The sequence below is a fragment of the Patagioenas fasciata genome, chromosome W (genome assembly GCF_037038585.1).
Source record: "Patagioenas fasciata isolate bPatFas1 chromosome W, bPatFas1.hap1, whole genome shotgun sequence".
NCBI lineage: Eukaryota > Metazoa > Chordata > Aves > Columbiformes > Columbidae > Patagioenas > Patagioenas fasciata.
The window spans coordinates 58,159,336-58,180,501 of record NC_092559.1 but is presented as its reverse complement, the minus strand read 5'-3'; the positions used below and the strand labels follow the sequence as shown (position 1 = coordinate 58,180,501).

The 21,166-nt window shown below is 42.6% G+C and overlaps 1 protein-coding gene across 1 annotated transcript in view; it reads left to right on the top strand.

Moving 5' to 3' along the window:
- The first annotated feature begins 742 nt into the window (after window positions 1-742).
- The window catches only part of LOC136114588 (chromodomain-helicase-DNA-binding protein 1-like), a 73,206-nt gene continuing 52,782 nt past the window's right edge, over window positions 743-21,166 (top strand). The window contains exons 1-3 of the mRNA XM_065859965.1: window positions 743-1,070; window positions 2,578-2,763; window positions 19,912-20,119. Of these exons, the coding sequence (XP_065716037.1) occupies window positions 2,711-2,763; window positions 19,912-20,119 (261 nt within the window). The 5' untranslated portion in view covers window positions 743-1,070; window positions 2,578-2,710. The remainder of the gene's footprint in view (window positions 1,071-2,577; window positions 2,764-19,911; window positions 20,120-21,166) is intronic.

Below are 21,166 nucleotides of genomic sequence, written 5' to 3'. Positions count from 1 at the left end.
TAAATCACTTCCTTTTTCCAACACATTTGGCTGTGTTGCTCAGAGCACAGTCTTTCACTCAGCAACCACTAATTTCTTTTGCCACTCTGGGAACATGTAGACTCCAGCAGTAGGACGATTTACATGATTTTTTTTTTTTTTTTTGAACATGAGCCATCTTAAACACAAGCAGTTTTCTCATTAATTACTTTGAAACAACTCAAGTTAGATATCGAGAGCAAGAAAGGAGTGCTCTGCCTCCAGCTGGGAGATGCCTTCCTCATGGAGGCAAGTGTCCTCTGTGCAGCTGCATGCCAAGCCTTCCTAAATGTGCCCTAATGCCACTTGTAACTGCATAGGAAGACTAAAAAATGCATGTGTTTGTTAGGGGGCTCTGATTTTAGTCAGGAAAAACCTGTAACAAAAAAATCCCACACCCCACTAAACAGTAACATGTGGCCTAGGCCAGGTTCCCTGCCACACTGCACGGGGGGGAGGCTCCTCAGGCCGAGCCGCGCCCTGCCCTCTCACACAGGAGCTGCAGCGGGCACCAGGAGCGGCACCGGCCCCAGCGCCCGTTCGCTGCTGCTGCGGCGGGCAGGCGCCTGCTGTTCCCGGCCCCAGCAATATCCGGCGCGGCAAGGAGGCTGCTTTACCTCCGCCACCCCCTCCAAGCGGCTCTTCCTGCCGCCATGGCCCGGCGGCGCTGTCCCCTCCCGGCTGTTGCTCCTCCTCCTTCTCCCCGCTCTGTCCCAGGGCGCAGGACTGACATCACGCCCAGGGTTTCCATCCGACTAAGGCAGAAGAAGGAGGTCGAGCAGAGTGGCAGCGTGATGGCGGTGGTCGGGAGGGCTTAAGAACGGCGGCAGAGCAACACAGCACCTACACCCCAGGCTTCTCCCTGCCCGGTTTGGGGCCTTATTGTTCAAGTCGGTGGGGGCTGCAAGCGAGCCCGCCGCGTGGGGCTGTAAGGAGCCGGCGGCCCAGGCCCTGTGGCGGCCGCAGGACCAGCCTCCGACCTCTTCGTAGGGTGTAGCGCCGTCTCGGAACAAGGCAGCCCTAGGGAAGCCGGGCCGGGCGCACACACGCAGGTAGGCAGAGGCCCGCCATGACTCCTTTCCCTGGTCCAGAGTTGTGCGGTGGCTGTCGCTTTCAAAGATGGGATGGGGAGGCGACAGGCATTGAAAAGAAGGGGTTGGATGCCCAGCGCGGGGCTGGACTCCTGGGCCCGCTCGCTGTTTTACGAAGAGGGAGGGAGCTGTGAGAGCCGAGGCGGGCAGCCGGGATTGAGCCTCTTTCGCTGGCTCCTGCGGGGGGAGCCTGTGACGAACTGGCTGGGAGGCAGGAGTGCGGCCTTCGTTCTTCTTTGGCCATGGGGGGGGGCGCTGGGAGAAGCGAGCACGGAGGACAGCGACCGCCTTTGGAATACTGCTAGGGAGCCTTGGCCAGGAGCGGCACCAGCAGAGGGCCGTCTTCGGGAGCTGGAGGTGAACCCGCGGGAGGTAGGGAGGCAGCCCTGGCCTGGGTTCGCCTTGGGAGTGGTCTGTCACGGAAGGCCGCGACAGCGTGGTGCGGGTGGTCGGGGAGGATCGTCGCCGAGCAGGGATTGGGCAACAAGGAGAGAGTTTCGTGGCCACTAAAGATGTTTCCTGGGGCCCAGGGAGTGACGGTCCCAGAGGCGGTAGGGTATTCGCACCCTGGGCGCGGGAGGGCAGACAGCGCGGAGCTTGGCTTCCGTTGGGCAGCAGCGGCCGATCCGCGAGGAACCACCAAGCTGCCTGGCTCGTCGCCGCGGGGCCCCAGCTTCGCTTCGCGGCCTCTCTGGGGTTACCCAGGGCTCTTTCCTATCACTTTTCTTCCATCATCGCCTTTGTTTGCTGGCTGGTGTCTGAGATGGTGCCTGAGCGCAGGGCTTTTTCCATCCCGGAACGAGGCGGCCCCTGCCTCCATCATGAGCTGTAGGTCGGGCTGTATTAGAGGAGAGCACCTCGAGGCAGGCAACCTGCAGGCGAGCCCCTAATCGCTTTCACACCACTAAATCTGTGAGAGGCGCTGCTCTTCAGCTGATTATCAGTGATTTCGTACTTGCACTCCGTTTAAAGTGAGCCTAAACTTTTTCTAGGTGCATCTGACACGGTAGAGATCTGATTGAAGATGTTTATGTATATGAAATAATGATCAATCCATCTATGGGATCTTGTTAGCTCGATATAGTTGAGCCAATTTTTTAAAATGGTATAATCTTCATTTTCCTGCCTCTACCTCCGACTGAATGTAAACATTATGTCCATGTTTGGAAATGCTTCTGATATGTTTGCTTTGTGCATGAAATAATTTTGCTGATCAGATCTTAGAGCATTAATATCCATAATTTATATTTATCATTTTTGGGAGGCTTTTTTCCTTTAAAAGTTAGATCTGGTTGTTCTTAAGATAGTACTATGGCATACCAAAAGCTATTTTTCAGTTAAAAAGATGTCAAATGTGATAGATACATCCTTTCAGTGTTGTTGTGACAGGACAGGTTATTTTCAGTATCTTTCAGTTGCAACCATCAAATATTTCAAATTATGTCAATATTTTCCCTTACTACTTTAGGTATTTTGTGAAAAATCTTCAATACCTGCAGAGAACAGTTGAGTAAACAAGTCACCTGGAAAACAGAGTACCAAGAAGTAGATTCTAACCCGAGTGGACTTATATTTACCTTTCAAACTTATTAATATTTACAATGAATGGGCACAGTGATGAAGACATTGTAAGAAACAGTAGTGGAGAGTCAAGGTAAGCACTTTCAGTCCTTGGCTACATATTCTTCTGTATTTTGTTTATTAGAACTGGTTTACATTTTAACTTTGTGACAAAGCTTCCTAGTGAGCAAGTAGGCCATTATTTAGGAGGACCAACCATGCTTTTTTACAGATGCTTAACCTGCTTGTTAGAATCAGTTAGCTTCATTTAATAACTGTAACAATCATGTATATACCTTACATAAAATACAGTTTAAATACTATTTAAGCTCTATCGGCATCCATTACTCTTTTTCCTCAAAAGTTGTCTGAAGCATCAAAAGCTGAAACAGATTAGATTGAAATGTTAAAGTAAAACTCATGTCTATGAAGTGCAAGGGCAGGCACGCATAATATGTGCTGTATAAACCCTGAACTAGGCTATCTCTAAAGTTCTAGTGAAGCTTCCGTGTTTTGTTGAGTTGTCAGAGTGGTGTAATGGAAAGCATTAACTTAATGTTTGTTTTACAAAGTGAAAGTACAGTTTCCCCAGACATTTTTGTAATTAAAAAAAAAAAAAAGAAAACAACAAAAACCACTCCTCTAATGTCGATTGCTGGTGTTCTAGGATGTGTAGAGGGTTCACTTGGTTGGTAAAGCCTGATTAGAACTTCCTTGCTGCAAGATGAGGATAACAGTGAACTTGTAGGGGTGGAATTAAATTCTTATTCTAGAACACTGCTAAGTTTAACATGTATCTACTGCACTTGGAAGTTAATATTTCTAAAACTGGGTATATGATGAATGTTACAGATTTAAGAAGGCAAGGCAAACTTGCAAATAGAAGCGGTTGTGATCATGCTGTCAGTCTACCTGTCTGTCTCCTTTCTGATCACATCCTATTTAACCTGTTAGTTGATTCCATCTGTCAGAGGTCATAAAGAAAACTTGAGTTCTACAGGCTTTATGAAAACAGCCATTTGGGTAGAGGAGATTATTAAATTATTACCCCAAGTGAAGAACTCCAAGAACAACATAATGGCCAATTGATCATTCAGCACATGCTGGCCATTAAGCTTGCATGTAGTACAGTGAGTAATGGGGTGGGAAGGGGGAAGAGAGAAGTGTTTAGGTGATATTAGGTGCAAATCTCTAGGAAACTTGTGAGCAGTAAAACTAAAGAAGCTTTAACAACTTCTGTGTATTTTTTTATGTCAGTCTTCTATGTTATACCTGGAAATATTCTAGAAAGTCAGTAAGCTTTGAATCTTGTGAATAATTTGTAAGCTGTTTTTGTTGTTGTTGTTAGATTTCTGCTTCCAGTAAAGATGGTAGTGTCTAGTTAGGAAACAAATTTGGGGTTTCTTCTAGTAAGTGGCAAAATATTCCTGATAACTTACATTAAAAAAAATGACAAAACAATGACAACAAAACTAAAAAGTTTTAAAATGTTAATTTTGTTTTCCCCATGGCTTATATCAGTCATTAATCCTTTAGCCTAATTCACAGACAGATCTTGGAAAACCTATTTGTACGCTTGCCATTTGCTATCAGGAAACTCTGTAAATGATGGGTGAAGGCTTTCAGCATTAAAGAATTAAGCCTTTTTTCTGTCCAACCTATTTTCATTATTAAAATAAGTACTGTGAAAGGTGTTTGATGCTTATGGGTTGTCTTAGTATGACTTGCCCCTGTTCTTGTCGTGGTTTGTTTTTCTTTGTTGGTGTTGTGTCATCTGTTTGTCCCCTCACCTCCTTCAAGTTTTCCAGAACTCGAAATGATTTTCATTTGGAGGAAATTCCTTAAGCTAGTTATGACTGCAGACAGATATCTAACTGTAACTGAAGCTGCATTCAGTCTTCAAATGGTCTGGAAACATGAATTCTACAGAATGGAAATAAAATCAGTAACAAAATAGCTAATATTGATGGAAAAAATTATCATTACTAGGCTTTTAGTGATCCTGTTCCATTCCCAATACTAGGAAGAGAAACAAAACAATTTGAGAAAGCAACTGAGAATTGCTGCTGGGAAGAAACTTCAAAGAAAGTCAGACTTTCAAAAGTAGGTGGAAAAGGAGATATGAAGGCAGATACGCTGACAAATCTAGGCAGCAGCATTTGTGATACAGTTGGTAATAACAACAATGAATCTTTGAAAAGTATGTAACTTGAAAAATATGACACTTTACAAAGGTATCAAGGCCATTCTGGTTGAAGTGGTAAAGTTTGAGGGCTGTCTTGGTTGCAGCGACCATGAAATGTTGGAGTTCAGGATCTCATGTGGCAGGAATAGAATACCAAGCAGAATTGCAACCCTGGACTTCAATAGGGCAAACTTTGGCCTTTTTAAACAATAGCTAGGAGAAATCCCATGGGCAAGGATATTTGAAGGTAAAGGGGCCCAAGATAGTTGGTTAGCATTCAGGGACTGCTTCTACCAAGCTCAAGATCAGAGCATCCCGACACACAGGAAGTCAAGGAAGGGAGCCAGGAGACCTGCTTGGTTAAACCGGGAACTGCTGGGCAAACTCAAGTGGAAAAGTTCACAGATTATGGAAGGAAGGTCTGGCCACTTGGGAAGAATATAAGGCTGTTGTCAGAGGATGTAGGGAGGTAACTAGGAAAACTAAGGCCTCCTAAGAATTAAACCTGGTGAGAGGGGTCAAGGACAACAGAAAGAACTTCTTCAAATACATGGCAGATAAAACTAACACCAGAGGCAATGTAGGCCCACTGATGAATGGGGTGGGTGCCCTAGTGACACAAGATACAGAGAAGGCAGAGTTGCTGAATGCCTTCTTTGTCTCTGTCTACTCTGACAGAGGCTGTCCTGGGGAGCCCCGTACCCCTGAGGCCCCAGAGGAAGTCAGGAAAATGGAGGAGTCTGCTTTGGTTGATGAGGACTGGGTTAGGAAACAATTAAGCAATCTGGATATCCATAAATCCATGAGTCCAGATGGGATGCACCTGTGGGTGCTGAGGGAGCTGGCTGAAGTTATTGCTAGGCCACTCTCCATCATCTTTGTTAAGTCATGGGAAATGGGAGAGGTGCCTGAGGACTGGAGGAAAGCAAATGTCACTCCAGTCTTCAAAAAGGACAAGAAGGAGGACCCAGGTAACTATAGACCAGTCAGCCTCACCTCCATCCCTGGAAAGGTGATGGAACAACTTATCCTTGGTGCCATCTCAAGGCATATCAAGGACAAGAAGGTCATTAGGGGCAGTCAACATGGCTTCACTAAGAGGAAGTCATGCTTAACCAACCTCATAGCCTTTTATGAGGACATAACGAGGTGGATAGATGATGGCAAAGCAGTGGATGTGGTCTACCTTGATTTCAGTAAAGCATTTGACACAGTATCCCACAGCATCCTTGCTGCTAAACTGAGGAAGTAAGGTCTGGATGATCAGGTAGTGAGGTGGACTGTGAACTGGCTGAAGGAAAGAAGCCAGAGAGTTGTGGTCAATGGGACAGAGTCTAGTTGGAGGCCTGTATTTAGTGGAGTCGCTCAAGGATCGGTACTGGGACCAGTATTATTCAATATATTCATAAATTACTTGGACGAGGGAACAGAGTGCACTGTCAGCAAGTTTGCTGATGACACCAAACTGGGAGGAGTGGCTGACATGCCAGAAGGCTGTGCTGCCATCCAGCGAGACCTGGACAGGCTGGAGAGTTGGGCGGGGAAAAATGTAATGAAATATAACAAGGGGAAGTGTAGAGTCTTGCATCTGGGCAGGAACAACCCCAGGTTACAGTATAAGTTGGGGAACGACCTGTTAGTGAGCAGTGTAGGGGAAAGGGACCTGGGGGTCCTGGTGGACAGCAGGATGACCATGAGCCAGCACTGTGCCCTTGTGGCCAAGAAGGCCAATGGCATCCTGGGGTGTATTAGAAGGCATGTGGTCAGTAGGTCAAGAGAGGTTCTCCTCCCCCTCTACTCTGCCCTGGTGAGACCGCATCTGGAATATCGTGTCTAGTTCTGGGCCCCTCAGTTCAAGAAGGACAGGGAACTGCTGGAGAGAGTCCAGCGCAGAGCCACAAAGATGATTAAGGGAGCGGAGCATCTCCCATATGAGGAAAGGCTGAGGGAGCTGGGTCTCTTTAGCTTGGAGGAGACTGAGGGGTGACCTCATTAATGTGTATAAATATGTGAAGGGTGAGCATCACGAGGATGGAGCCAGGCTCTTCTCGGTGACAACCAATGATAGGACAAGGGGTAATGGGTACAAAGTGGAACACAGGAGGTTCCACTTAAATATGAGAAGAAACTTCTTCACAGTGAGGATGACAGAACAGTGGAACAGGCTGCCCAGGGAGGTTGTGGAGTCTCCTTCTCTGGATACATTCAAAACCTGCCTGGATGCCTTCCTGTGTAACCTGGCCGAGGTGTTCCTGCTCCGGCAGGGGGTTTGGACTGGATGATCATTCGAGGTCCCTTCCAATCCCTAACATTCTGTGATTCTGTGATGTTTCCCTCTGTCTGTGTAAGCTTCCATGGTTGTTGCTCTGGGGTGACAGTCCCGATCACAATTAAATATAGCCAGATCTAGGGGAGCCACTGTCGCTACTTTGAAAAGTAAGGAGAAGCAGTGGGTCAGGGCTGGCTTTACAGAAATACACAGCCTCATGGATACTGCTTTATATTGTTTTAAATAAACTCTTACCGTGAATTGCTGAAGTTGTCGAAAGCCTGTAGTATTCTCAGCAATAGGAGGGCTGGAGAAGGGGCTACCTGGAAAGCTTAGATTGTATACATTTGGCTAGCACTGCGGTAAAGAATTGTAGCTGTCTTCTGTTCCCTGTGACTGGCTGTGAAGAAGCATTTCTGAAGCATGTGGGAAAGAAATGGCCCATTTGCCATGCTCCTGTGTTCCTTTCCACTGTTTAAATCTTTTAATTGCTGCAGGTGCTGAAGTTCTGTTTGGCCACAAGTTAGAGTTAGTCTCTTGTATTTTCACGACTAACTTCTTGTTGCACTGTTTGGACTTTCCTTGACCATGTTAGCAACCTCTGAAACTATAAATCTGTGCTAGTGCCAAGCATGGTGAAGTTTGTAGACTGACATAAACTCTATAATCTAATCTTGCTGCTTGAAGTTAGAATTTCTGTGTGATAATTGCAGTGGAGTCTACTCTCCAGTTTTGTATTTATTTGAAATCATGGCTCTGGAATGTTTTCAGTAGTTCTAGCTGAATTATTACAGATAACGTTATCTGGATAGCAAGTAAGTATAAGCACAGAAACTTTATAGCAATGCTCTGAGAAACTGACTCTTAAATTTAAGAAAAGCATTTTTGTTTAGTGTTCTTGAAAGCATTGTGTTGCAAACTTGAATAGGAGTAAATTTATATTAGTTAGCTAGCATTAAGAAAGCTTAATGAGCAGGGAAGAGCAGTTATAGCTGAACTGCAACACAAGCTCCAGGTAGAACAGGGAATGCAGAAGTGAAACATTGGTGCCAATTGAATAGCAGTCTGGTTTTCCCATCTCTTTGCTCTTCCTATGTTTACTGTAGAACAAGACATGGAGCATTTGAGCAGACCTTACTTCTCTGTAGGTAAAAAAAGGATGTGCTCAATAAAGCTTATCTGGAAAGTAGCTGGCTGGGGTGCATTGTACTTCCTTTTTCCAGTAAGCAGAAAGTGGCTTCTTGCACCAAGGTCCCTCACCGTTGTTTATGTTCTTGAAAGCTGATGTTAATACAAGACTCTATTTTCTGTTGATTTAATAGTCTGTGGACCACAAAAGATAGTTAAGTAAAGCCAGTCAGCAGGCTTGAATTTGCTGTATAAACTCATATTTTCCACAGAAGATTAAAAAGATAAATTAAAAGCCAGTATTCTAAGTTCCTGCTTTCGAGAAACCTAAGTGGGAGTTAAAACAAAGATTCTCCAAGCATAAATACAGAAGTATTCTCATCTATTGGTTTCTTTTTGGTAGAAGGTAATACAAAGAGGGGGGGGAGGAAAAAGTGTGTATGTATAGAGAGAGTTGTATTTGGTTTATACGGCAAGGTTTTGGTAGCGAGGAGACTGCCTCTGCAGTCTCCATCAGAAGAGACCAGGGGCTGCCCCTGTGCTGGACAAAAGCCAAACATGAGCCAATCAGAGAAGCTGCTGGTGCCTCTGTGATAACATTTAAGAAAGAGTAAAATGCTGTACAGCAGAGCGTGTGTGAGAGGGAGGAATGAGGGGGGAAAATGCAAGAGAAACAGCTCTGCAGACACCAAGGTTAGTGAAGAAGTGGGAGGAGGTGCTCCAGGCATCAGAGCAGAGGTTCCCCTACAGCCTGTAGAGAAAACTGCTCCAGAGCAGATATCCACCCTGAAGCCCATGGAGGACCCCACGCCAGAGCAGGTAGATGTGCCCTGAAGGGAGCTGCAGCCTGTAGAGAGCACACGCTGGAGCAGGCTCCTGGCAGGAACTGTGGCCTTTGGAGAGGAGCCCATGCAGAAGTAGGTTTTCTATCAGGAACTGCAGCCCCTGGAGGTCCTATGCTGGAGCAGTCTGTTCCTGAAGGACCGTACCCTGTGGAGAGGACCCATGCTCGAGTAGTTCTTGAAGGACTATCCTGTGAGAGGGACCCCACATTGGAGCAAGGGAAAAAATGTTTCTGCTCATTGCAGGGGGTTTGGACCAGATGACGTTTAAAGGTCCCTTCCAACCCAAACTATTCTGTGATTCTATGAAAAGTGTGAGGAGGAAGGAGCAGCATATGAGCCAGGGGTGGGGGAGGAGGTAGAATGTTGGGAATGAAGGAATGAAAGTGGGCTTGGGAATAAAGGGGTTGGGGGGAGGAAGGTGTTTTAGTTTTGTCTTTGTGTCTCACCATCCTACTTTATTTTTAATTGGCAAGAAATGAATTTGAGTTGTCAGCTGAAGTCAGGAAAAGGGAATCGAGTTCATGCTTCAGAATAGATGAGGATGGGAAATAACACTTCTTGGTAGCCCACTTGCATTGTATTTGCCTAAATAAACTTACCTATGAACTTTCAGTTTTAAGAGTTTGGCATTTAGTGTCTGTTACTTCTATTCATTCTGGAAGGGGCTCTTCATATTCAAATGCATGACCTTCCTTGTACTTCTGGTTTATTAAAATAACGATGAACTGTCATCTCAGATGCTTTTCAAAGACATTGCAGAAATTAATGTTTTCTAGTTTTAATGGGTTAAATTTTTATTTTGCTCAAATTGATATTCTGTTTCATGTTGGTTTTAAATTGGAAGGTTGTTAAGGCAGTTTAATGTAATGAATGCCCTCTAAATCAGCAGTGATAAATTGTCCTCTCTTGGGTCCTTTATCAACCTAGACCTTTTACAGGAGTCTAAATGCTTTAACAGTGCTTTTGCAGCATGGCTTGTGTAGTTTTTTGTCTTGAAGTTTCTCTTCCTAGTGCCTTGTATAATTTAGCTGACTGTTCCTAGTTGTGTCTTCTGATTAGGGGGACCTTGTTTTAAGAGGTAAGCTAGTGAAGCTAAACCTAAAATTACTGAACAGAACTAGTGACTCTGTGACATACACTTGCTTTTAATGTTTATCGGTGATGTTTTTCTTTAAATCTGTCTTCCCCTATCATCTCCCCGAAGCGTACTCTGATTTTATTACATAGATATTTATTGAGGTTTGAAAAATTAACAGGTGCAACATGCAACAATTATCTCTTGATACTCTCAGTAATCTACCTTGCTTTTCTTGCACAATAGTTTGAAAATAAATATTTGTCGAGGCTTTAGATTGTGGGGTGACAATCAAACCCTGGCAGATGTATTTTTAACCTCCCCTCCCCCCCACTTCCCCTTTTTGCCCCTCCCTCTCCCCCCTTCCCACTAAGGACAGGCAATCGGGAGGGAAAGAAGGACAGAGAGAAGAGAGTTGGAAAAATTAAAGATGTTTTACTAATGCTACTAATAAGAATAGAGAAAATAATACAAAATATACAAAACCAATCTTAAAAGTCTCAGCAACTGCAGAGCCAGCACCCAAAGTCCTGGATTAGACTCTGCAGCCAACCGGAGCTGGATTCAGTCTCTCACTAGGCCTCAGTTCGCAGGGACAACTAGCAAGGTCCTCTCCTAATGTCGGCCATAAGCAGAAGGGAAAAGGAAAAGGGCGAGATCCTCGTGATCTCCCACTTTTATATGAAGTATTCACGTGAATGGAATGTTATACACAGTTGGTCAGTTTCTTGGTCACTGGTTTCTCGTTGCCCCTCTCGCGAGATGTCCATCCGTGCTTATCAATAAGTTTGCATTCCATTGCTAGGTTTACCAAAACATGTGTCTGGTTCTCCAGGAAAATGCAGCTAATATGAAGGCTTTAGCTGACAGGCAAATTCACTAAAAGAGAAACTTGTTTTTTAACAAAACCAGGACAATATTGGTTTTTTGTATCTCTCAAATTGCTCTTGAATATATTGAGGATATCCAGAGACAGTGTCCGTAAACTGTATTACAGGCTTAGGGGAGGCCTCATCACCATGTTCCAGTATTTAAAGGGTGACTACAAAGAAGGTGGAGACTCCCTTTATACAAGGAGTTCCATGGACAAGACGAGGGGTAATGAATACAAGTTAGTCCTGGGGAGATTCTGATTGGACACGAGAGAGAAAATTTTCACAATGAGAACAATCAGCCATCGGAATAATCTCCCCCGGGAAGTGGTGCATTCCCCAACATTGTACACTTTTAAGATTCAGCTGGACAGGGTACTGGACCATCTTGTCTAGATAGTGTTTTTGCCAAGAAAGATTGGACCTGATGATCGTTGTGGTCCCTTCCAACCTGGTATTCTATGATTTTGTGATCGTTATTGCTTTATCCATCACTTTTGCCTTTTTTTTTTTTTCCCCCCCCATGGTCCTGTGATGCTTCTATAATTGTTTTGTGCAGTCTCATGCATTCCTGTCTTTGTTTAGTGTTGTTAGTTTTGGGTTTGGTTGTTGTTTTGTTTGGTTTTTTTTTTTCCATTTGAACAGAGTACAATGTATATAATGTATGGCTTCTTATTCAAGAATACCTTTTATCAAATAATACTAGTTTAATTTTACTATGTTATATATATATGATATATATATAAACAACATAAAAATTTTTGAAGCAGAGGTTGGAAGGCTTATATGATACATTGTTCAATGAGGGACTTAGAAAAGCAGGAATTCTGTTTTGAGTAACAGAATTAAGTATCTAAAAGAGCACAAATGCCTTTCAACAGCAAATACAGAATATATTCCCTTGCTGCATACATTAGCAACATCTTTATTCTGTATCTTAATTTGCCTTGCCCTTTTCTTTTAGATCTAGAGTTCTTCCAATTCTAGTCTTGATAGTGTTCATAATTTTTGTTGATGTTTGATCTCTTCTTTAAAGTGCATTCATCAGTGAAGAAGGGAGAGGGAAAAAAAAAGGCAAATTATACCACAGGATAGAGTTGATTAGAAGAGGGCAGCAATGCAAGAACAGAGTAAAGGGAGGACATAATGTGACAAAGTGGGATAGGGTAAATTGATAAATGCAGGCGAGCAGTTAACTGAAAATTAAGTTTTGTACGCTGTCTCTTTTTCTCATTATGTGTAAGGTACATATGTTTGTTTTTTTCCGGTCTCTTGAGTATACTCAGAAAGGGTGAGGGAAGGACTGGAAGTTTCTAATTTAGGCTTAGGTGCCTGAAGATTGTCTCCTACCTTCCAGTTTCGAGCAGGCTTTTTTGAAAGAGAAGAAAAAAGGCTGGTTGTTTTGTACCTATACCCTCTCTTTGAGGCTGCTTCAGGTGTCCACAACAGGATGAGCATGGTGTCTTCTTTCACCTTTTGCTGAACTGCTTCAAATAAAAGCATCTAAAGAAAAGGTACTTGTCGTGGTTGAGACAGACAAACAACATAGACCAAGTTCTTCCAGGATGAAAGTAGTAGATGCCATTTATTGCCACAAGTGCATTTTTATACAGTTTTACCAATTCATGTGTCTCTTCACTATTGGTTACAAGTTACAGCAGTAACATCTCATTGGCTAATTTTGCTATCATCTGTGTTGCTCTTCTACTCCCTTCTCTCTCACGGGTACATCCTTAACATCTCCGGATACTCCTTTACTCCCATCTTTCTCACGGGTAGGCCTTCATATCTTCAAGGCTAATTTCTGTTCCCATGCCCTCCGTCAGGGAATCCACGGACACACCGTAGTCCCCCACAGGCACTGACCCTGGACTGTACAGGAAGAGGGCAAGAAATAAAGCACTTTGCTTATCCTCTTATGTAAGAGGAACTCTGGAGAGCAGAGGATCGAAATTGCTGTTCCTGAGATGATATTTATGTAACAGCATTAGGTAGCAGGTAATCATGACAGTATTCTGAGTCTTTGGTTGAAGAAATATTTGAGTTTTTATGTTCCTTGCATTCTAACACTAGAGACACAATACCAGAATCTCAGTAATTAGTAGTGCCAGTTCAAGTGATTAATCTTGTAGAGGTCAGTGGAGCTATTTTGTGTTAATAGGTATTACTCATTGTGAGAAAAGTTAGACAAATTATGGACCCTAGCTGGACAGCATCAGATAATATTTAAAGCTCTTAAGCTTAGTAGGAATTGCTTGTATACTACACCACAGATAATGCAGGGAAAGTCAAAGAAGCCCATAGGCAAAGGAGGAAAAGAAAATGTGACAAGGATGTTATTATTTTGATGAATTTACATTTTAAATTGCTTTATTATAGGTTCTGCTTCTTTTATTAAAAGGATGAAAGGAAACAATCTTGCTGTCATGAAAGTATTTTGTGTTTTGGTGGGGGTGTGTGTTTTCTCTTTCCCCTAATGGAACAACTCTTAAAAGTCAAATTTTGGTATAGTCTGAAATGCTCTCACTTGTAGCTTGATTAGCAATGGTAGCTTGCAATGATTATTTCTAGAAAATGTACATGTTGTCTTAAACTGTATTTCCTTCCCTTTTCAACCTCAAGAAAGATTAAACCACTTCTGGCATGCTGCTGATAGAAGTTGTCGGGGTGAGAGATTGTTTGTCTTTCAAGTTCTCAAAAGAACGTGAAGTTTTCTCAAACTTATTATTATTGGTTTGCCCTATAGTAGCTGTTACAGTATTCGTTTTAGTGGATCAAGAAAATGTCATCTGAGCTGCTAGAAATGTGTAATGAAACTTCTATATCTTGTATGTCTTTTCCTACAAGCATCAAAAATAAACAATTTGATTTTTTTAAAACTATGGCAAGCAAGTTCTCTGAAATTACAGTGATGCTGGTAGATGTAGCAGTGTAATGAGTTCTGCGGTGGTTTGTGTGGGGTTTTTTTGGTTTCGTGGATTTTTTTTGTCGTGTTTGTTTGTTTTTTAGTTGCATAGCATTTGAAGCACTTGTAAAAGCAACTGTGATCTGTCATGATGGAATGTGTGTCCATGTACTGAAATTGAAAACAACAGAAAACCCTTTTCATTTGAAATGTATTTAGTTAGTTTCCTAAGTTGGTAGGTTGTTTTTTAAAAGCTGAATCTGTTTTTTCTACAAACTGCACTAACACCACTAAGGGGGTGCTCTGTTGGGGGAAAGTTGGAGAGAGTGTTAATAGCAATGTCAAAATAAGTTATTCTCATGGAGCATCATTCACCAGCAGGCAAATATATTGTTTGAGGACCAAAACTGTGTTTTCAAGTTGCTTGGCTTCAGCTGTGATAGTTCATACTGCTGCTTTGTACCATTTTTTAAATTCTGTGAAAATTGCTGAAATTCAGAGTAAATGTAGGAGCATTTAAAGTGAAATTTTGAAGTTGTTTCTTCCTTGGTTCCCCATCTGTTTGCAAGGAGATGACAGATATAAGTTTGTTTTGTTTGGTTGTTTGTTTGTTTTTAGCATATGCATGTGTGGAACTACGTATTCCATCCTTCCTCCTAGGGTTAGCATCTGAATTACTAGGGTTTAATCTGAATTATGTGGTAGAGGGTCATAGGTGATCCCACGTTATACGTGACATTAGCCTTCTTCCAGTCTTCTGGAATGTCCCCTAATCTCCATTACTTCTCAAAGATTAGGGAGAGCGACCTCGCAATGACGTCAACGCTCGGGTGGATACTGTAATGGCCCATTGATTTGTAGGGGTCAAGCTCCTGTAATAGTTCACATACCAACTCTTCCTTCACTAACGGTGGGTCTGCATTAGCATCAACCTGGATTTCTGTTCCCAAGGCCTGGGGTTCAGCAGTGCTGGTAAAGACAGAGGTGAAGAAAGTGTTGAGAACCTCTGCCTTTTCAGTGTTGTTGGTGACTTTCACCTCTGCTGTTTAACAGTGGGCCAATACTTACTTTCTGTTTCTGCTTGTTTACGCACCTGAAGAACCCTTTCTTTTGGTTTTTGATATCTCTGGCCAATTTCAATTTGAGCTGAGCTTTTGCTTTTCTAACTGTATCTCTGCATGCCCTGGCAATGCCCTTGTAGTTCTCAATAGGTATTAATCTGCTTTTCTACCTCTGGTACTCCTCTTGGTTTTGAGCAGGCTTAGAAGCTTGCAGTTAAGCCAAGGGGGTCTCTTGGTCCACCTACTTTGCTGTCCTGGTTTTGGCTGGGATAGAGTTAGTTTTCTTCCTAGTAGCTGCTATAATGCTGTGTTTTGGATTCAGAATGAGAATAATGTTGGTAATACACTGATGTTTTAGTTGTTGCTAAGCAATTAAGGACTTTTCAGCTTCTCACACTGTGCCAGGTGCACAAGAAGCTGGGAGAGGGCACAGCCAGGACAGATGACCCAAACTGGCCAAAGGGATATCTGATACCATATGATGACATGCTCAGTATATATTGTGGAGGAAGCTGGCTGGGGGAACTGCTACTCAGGAACTGGTTGGATATCAGCTAACGGGTGGTGAGCAATTGCATTGTGCATCACTTCTTTTATGTATTCTTTTATTATTGTTGTTATTGTTATTATTTCCCTTTCTGTCCTATTAAACTGTCTTTATCTTAACCCCCAAGGTTTATCTTTATTCCGATTGTCTCCCCCATCCCACTGTGGTGGTGGGAGAGTACATGAATGGCTGCGTGTGGTGTTTAGCTGCTTGCCAGGTTAAACCACAACATTCCATTACCTTTAAAGGAGATGAACTGGTTTTGTGCTTCCAGGAGAGCGTTCTTGAAAAACTCCCAGCACTCACTAGCTCCTTCCTCACAGAAGCTTCCCACAGAATCCCTCCCAACTGAGCTCTGAGCAAGCTGAAGTTTGCTCTTCTGAAATCTAAAACCTTTGTCTTAGTACTAACTTTCAGTGTGCTCAGCAGGATCCCAAACTCCACAACATTGTGATTGCTGCAGTCAAGACTATCACTAACCAAGATATTACAAAGCAGGTTTTCTTGGTTTGTGAGTAGCAAGTCGAGCAGTGCCTCATTCCTGGTTGGCACATCTAACATTTGTATGAGGAAGCAGTCCTCTATGTATTCCAGGAACTTGATGGATGACATGTGAGCCACTGTATTGTTCTTACAACAAATGTCTGGGTAGTTGAAGTCCCCCATAAGTTCTGCTGACCCAAAGCTTGCTTAAGTAACCCAAATATTGCTTCATTGACTTTATCGTCTTGGTTTGGAGGTCGGTAGCAGATACCTACTGTAAGATCCTCCTTGGGGATGACCCCTCTGATCCTGACTCTGAGGCATTCAGTAGGGCTTCCACAATCACTGTAGTTGACTTCTATACATACAGGTTCTTCTTAACATAGAGTGTGACTCCTTCTCCTTGTCTTCTTTCCTGCCCGTGTTTACGAAACAGCCTATAGCTGTCCATCACGATCCTCTAGTCATGTGAGTTGTCTCACCATGTTTCAGTTATTCCTATGATATCATAACTTTCTGACTGGACATGAAGCTCCAGTTCCTCCTGTTTGTTCCCTAGGCTGTGTGTATTGGTATACATACACTTGAGGTGGTTGGTCTTTGGTTCTCATCTTGAGAGGCAGCTAAGGAAGATTTGTCACTGCTCTGTTTGGCCTGGCTTATTCCCCAGTTGGTTGCAATGGTGTGAGCATTGCCACTTTGGACCCCACCCCCCGAGTCCTTCAGTTTAAAGCATGCCTCACCAAGTTGGCCAGCCTGCTTCCAAAGATTCATTTGCCTCTTCTATACAGGTGGATCCCATCCCTCCCTAACAGGCTATAGTCATGGAAGAATGTCCCATTGTCATAAAAGTCAAAACCCTCACTAGAGCACCAGCCATGAAGCCAGAAGTTGATTTGCATTATATGTCTGTTTCTGGCTGCCCCCTTTTCTCTAACTGGTAAAATGGAAGAAAAGATAACTTGGGGACCAATACTTTTCGCTTGCACCCCCAGGGCTTTTTCCTTGATTCTGCCCAGATTCCAGCTTTCACTGTCATTTGTGCTCACATGAAAGAGTAGCAATGGATAGTAGTCTATGCTCTTGACAAGTTGCGGCACCCTCTCAGCAACATCTCGGATCTTAGCTCCTGGAAGGCAGCACAACTCACATAATTCCCTGTCAGGCTGATAGATGGGTGCCTCAGTGCCCCTTAACAGAGAGTTACCCACTACAAGCACCTGTCATTTCTTTTGATGGTATCCACAGTGTGCTGCTGGTACAGTTTCTCCTTGCAGACCTTGCTTGTGGGTGTCTACAGTTGTTAAAGCTTCATATCTGGTTTTGGTTAATGCTGGAAGGTAGGGACTGAAGCAGAGTCCTGCTTTTGTGGGTCACCAGGGTCCAAGGTGCCTCTTTCTTTGTGGTGTCTGCCACAGAAGCATGGTTCTGAAACCACTTATCTCCGTCGCAGCCCCTCTAATACTGACTGCACAGCCTTTTAACTGTTTTCCTGCAACTTCAGCCACCTGACACAATAGATCATCAACCTGTGCACATCTTTTGCAGGTACTTATCTTTTCTTCAGGAGAAGGGTCTGGGCACTCATTGCAACCTACCATCTGTACTGAAGTCTCCTTCCTTAGTAGTTCTGCCTGGGTGGAAGTGTCAGACATCTCAGGGGCTTTCTCTGCAGGAACACTGGTTTTAACTCTCTGGCGTGTGCCCTCCATCCTGGCAGACACCTAGAGCACTTCCCTGGGCTTACAAGCAGGGTGCACAGCCCTTCTCACACACCCTTCTGTGTGAACTGCTGAACAAACTGCGATGCCCTCTTGATCCCTGTTTGCACGCCCTGTTCACAGTTTTCCATTTTAGTTTTGTATATGTGTGTATATAAATATATTTTTCCTCTAGGTTTAAGAAAAAAGAAATCTCTGAGAGAGCAGAGGCAGTGAGTTTGATAGAGGGAGTGACTAACCTGAGTTACTTGTTCTTAAGCCTTTTCAGACTCCTATGTTAGTGTAAAATTGAATTTGAAAGATGCTAGTATTCCTATTTTTAAAAAAAGTCAGTTGAATGTCATAGTTTGAAATACTGACATATCAGTTTTACACTTTGTGAAAGAAGGAATTTTTTTAAAAAGTTTTTTTGGTAAGATTTGACTGAAGTACAGGAAAAACAAGGACACAGTCTGCACCTGGAAATACGTGACAAGTAGTGATTTGCTTTGGCATAAACTTGTTCTCTTCTGGTTCTTAGACTACAGTGACCTCAGTGGTAGAAGTAAAAATATCAGTGTTCTCCCTGCTCTGATGTTTGGAAAAGTTGGGGGTTTTTTTTGTTGTTGTTGTTTTGTTGGTTGGTTGTTTTTTGTGTGTGTGTGTGTGTGTGTTTCGTTCTGTCATGAAATAAATGTTGAACTTTAAATATTATTCTATTTAAATATGTTAAATCTAGTGTGAAATGAATGTACAGGTGCAATAATCCAGTGGCTCAAGAATGTGCTAAGATCACTTATTATATGACTTGGCACAAGTCATATAATCAGTGACAAATTCAGAGTTTGTGTGGGGAATTTTACTGCTGTTATTCCAACAGTATTAAGATAGTCTGCATGGATTTTTACTGTGTTTGACAACACACTTCTGGTTTTCCAGTTACTTTTATAAACAACTTAATAAAGTGTTTGGTCATATTTTGTATATAGTTGGTCCAAATCACAACATAAAGTGTAGTTTGCAAGTACTTCCTTAAAGATACTTTCTTACCCTGTTGTTTTTATGAAAAAGAGTAAAACTAGGGAAGCAAAACTGAGTTTATATTTGCTTTGAAGAAATGCATGCTCAAAAAAAAAAATTGGGGAACACATACACTGCTGATCTAAAAAGACTTAAAACAATCGTGTGTGTGTATACACAAAAATATTTGGGGCTTGATAGAGCTAAGTAAGGATTTGGGTGGGTGAGAAATGCCCTTGTTTGACTCCTTTACATAAATGATTAACGCTCTCTGTGTGAGCTGACATAGGCAGGTCGCAGGAAAAGCCACAAACCATGGATGAAATGCAAAGAGTAAATTTATTTTCATTACCTCGCTATAACCAGGGGATCCCCGAAAAAGCACCTAAGCACCTGGGCAGAGGTACACAAGCGGGAATGCAGGCACTGCAAAGCTCAGTCCTTGCTAGATCACCAAGCCTGCTGGGATTCACGCAGGCACAGTTTACTACGCTGCTTTGATCTTTGCCTGAAGCAGAGCAGGAATTTCAAGGATGTTCGATAAGGTGCATCTAAGTCTTTCACAGGCCTATGTTATCTAAACAGAGAGGTTCTATATCATCAAGCACACAAGGCTAAAGAACAATTAGTGTGATATATGTGTTATTCTATACCCCAGCTGCAGTTGCTTGAGCCTATTTACAGTTGTCCTCACCAATCTTCCATTGTATTCCCACACTCTAGCTTTGTGCTTCACTCTCGCTTCTTGCTCTTGCTTCTCACTTGCTCCCACTTCTTGAACTTCTCTCTCACGCACGCTTCTCTCTCTCATGCTCTTCTCTCTCTTCTTGCCTCTCTCATGCTTCTTTGCTCTCCCTCCTGCTTCTCTCTCTCTCCCCCTCCCTCTCCCCCCCCTCATCTCTCCCTACTCTCTCACTTCTCCCTCTCTCTCGCTGCTTCTCTCTCTCTCTTAGTTTAGTGAAAACTATCTGATTAAACTGAATTTTCATTTCTAATTTATTTAATTCAGTGCATTCATTTGTATGCTATCCATGTGTCTGGGCTAACCTAACAACTGATTTATAGATAAAGCTAGAGTCTTTTTAATGTGACTTTAAAAAAAATCCTGTTTTGTTATCCATTGTGTAATATCCTGTTAACTTCTAATTGCAGCCAATCAGATGATGATTCTGGGTCGGCATCAGCTTCTGGATCTGGTTCAAGCTCTGGAAGCAGTAGTGATGGAAGTAGCAGTCAATCAGGTAGCAGTGACTCTGAGTCTGGTTCAGAGTCAGGCACTCAACTGGAATCAGAGTCTGACACATCTAGAGAGAAGAAACAAGTTCAAGCTAAACCACCACCAAAAGTTGATGGATCCGAGGTAAAACAAAACATATAAATTAACCCTTTGTGGGGAAAAAACACTTTGTGCAGAGTAGTTACAAGAGCAGTTTTAATTTAAACAAACAAACCCCCCCTAATTTTTACTTAGAATTTTAACTTGATTGGGTGAATGCACATGCTTAGCTCTCATAACAAACATTGGGCTCTTAAATTCTCATCTCTGTAAATACCTACAATTAGATAATTACCAGAGTTTTATCACACAGAAGCACCTATTAACTTATTGCATATTTTTGAAGAAAAAGCCACACATAATGTTATTTCTAAAATAAGTTGTCTCTCTAATGCTTAGTTTCTTCATATCAATAAATGACTGTGCAACAATTTCAGTCTTAGATATGGTTTGTCTTCTGTATGGGGAAAAAGTCTACCAAATTTAGAAAAAAAAAAAAAAGCGATGTTTAGAAATCTCTTAAATGCAATGGATGAAAGTTACCTAAACTCTCCTTTGTTTCACTGTGTAATAAGGCCTTATTTTGGATGATATATGATATATATGAAAGGTAATAAAATATGGTAAAAAAATTTCCTACTGTAAGATTCAAAGGCTATTAAGGATTTTTTTGTGTGTGTGGTGGTTTGGTGTTTGTTTTTGTTGCTGTTTTTTTTTGTTTGTTTTTGTTTTTTGTTGCTGTTTTGATAATGTCTTTTACAGTATCCTTCTGGACAAAATGTCCAGCACACAGCTAGACAACTCCATAATACGTTGGGTGAACAATTGGTTGATGGGTCGGGCTCAAAGAGTCGCAGGAAATGGAGTTACATCAGGATGGCAACCAGTTAATAGTGGGGTTCCCCAGGGCTCAATATTAGGGCCATTTGTTTTCAATGTTTTTATAAATGATCTGGGCACAGGAATTGAATGTACATTAAGTAAGTTTTCCAATGATACTAAATTAGGAGGAGTTGTGGACTCCTTTAAGGGTAGACAGGCCTTACAGAGAGATCTGGATAAACTAGAGAGCTGGGCAATCAACAACCATATGAAACTTAACAAGAGCACCTGGGATGGGGTAATCCTGGT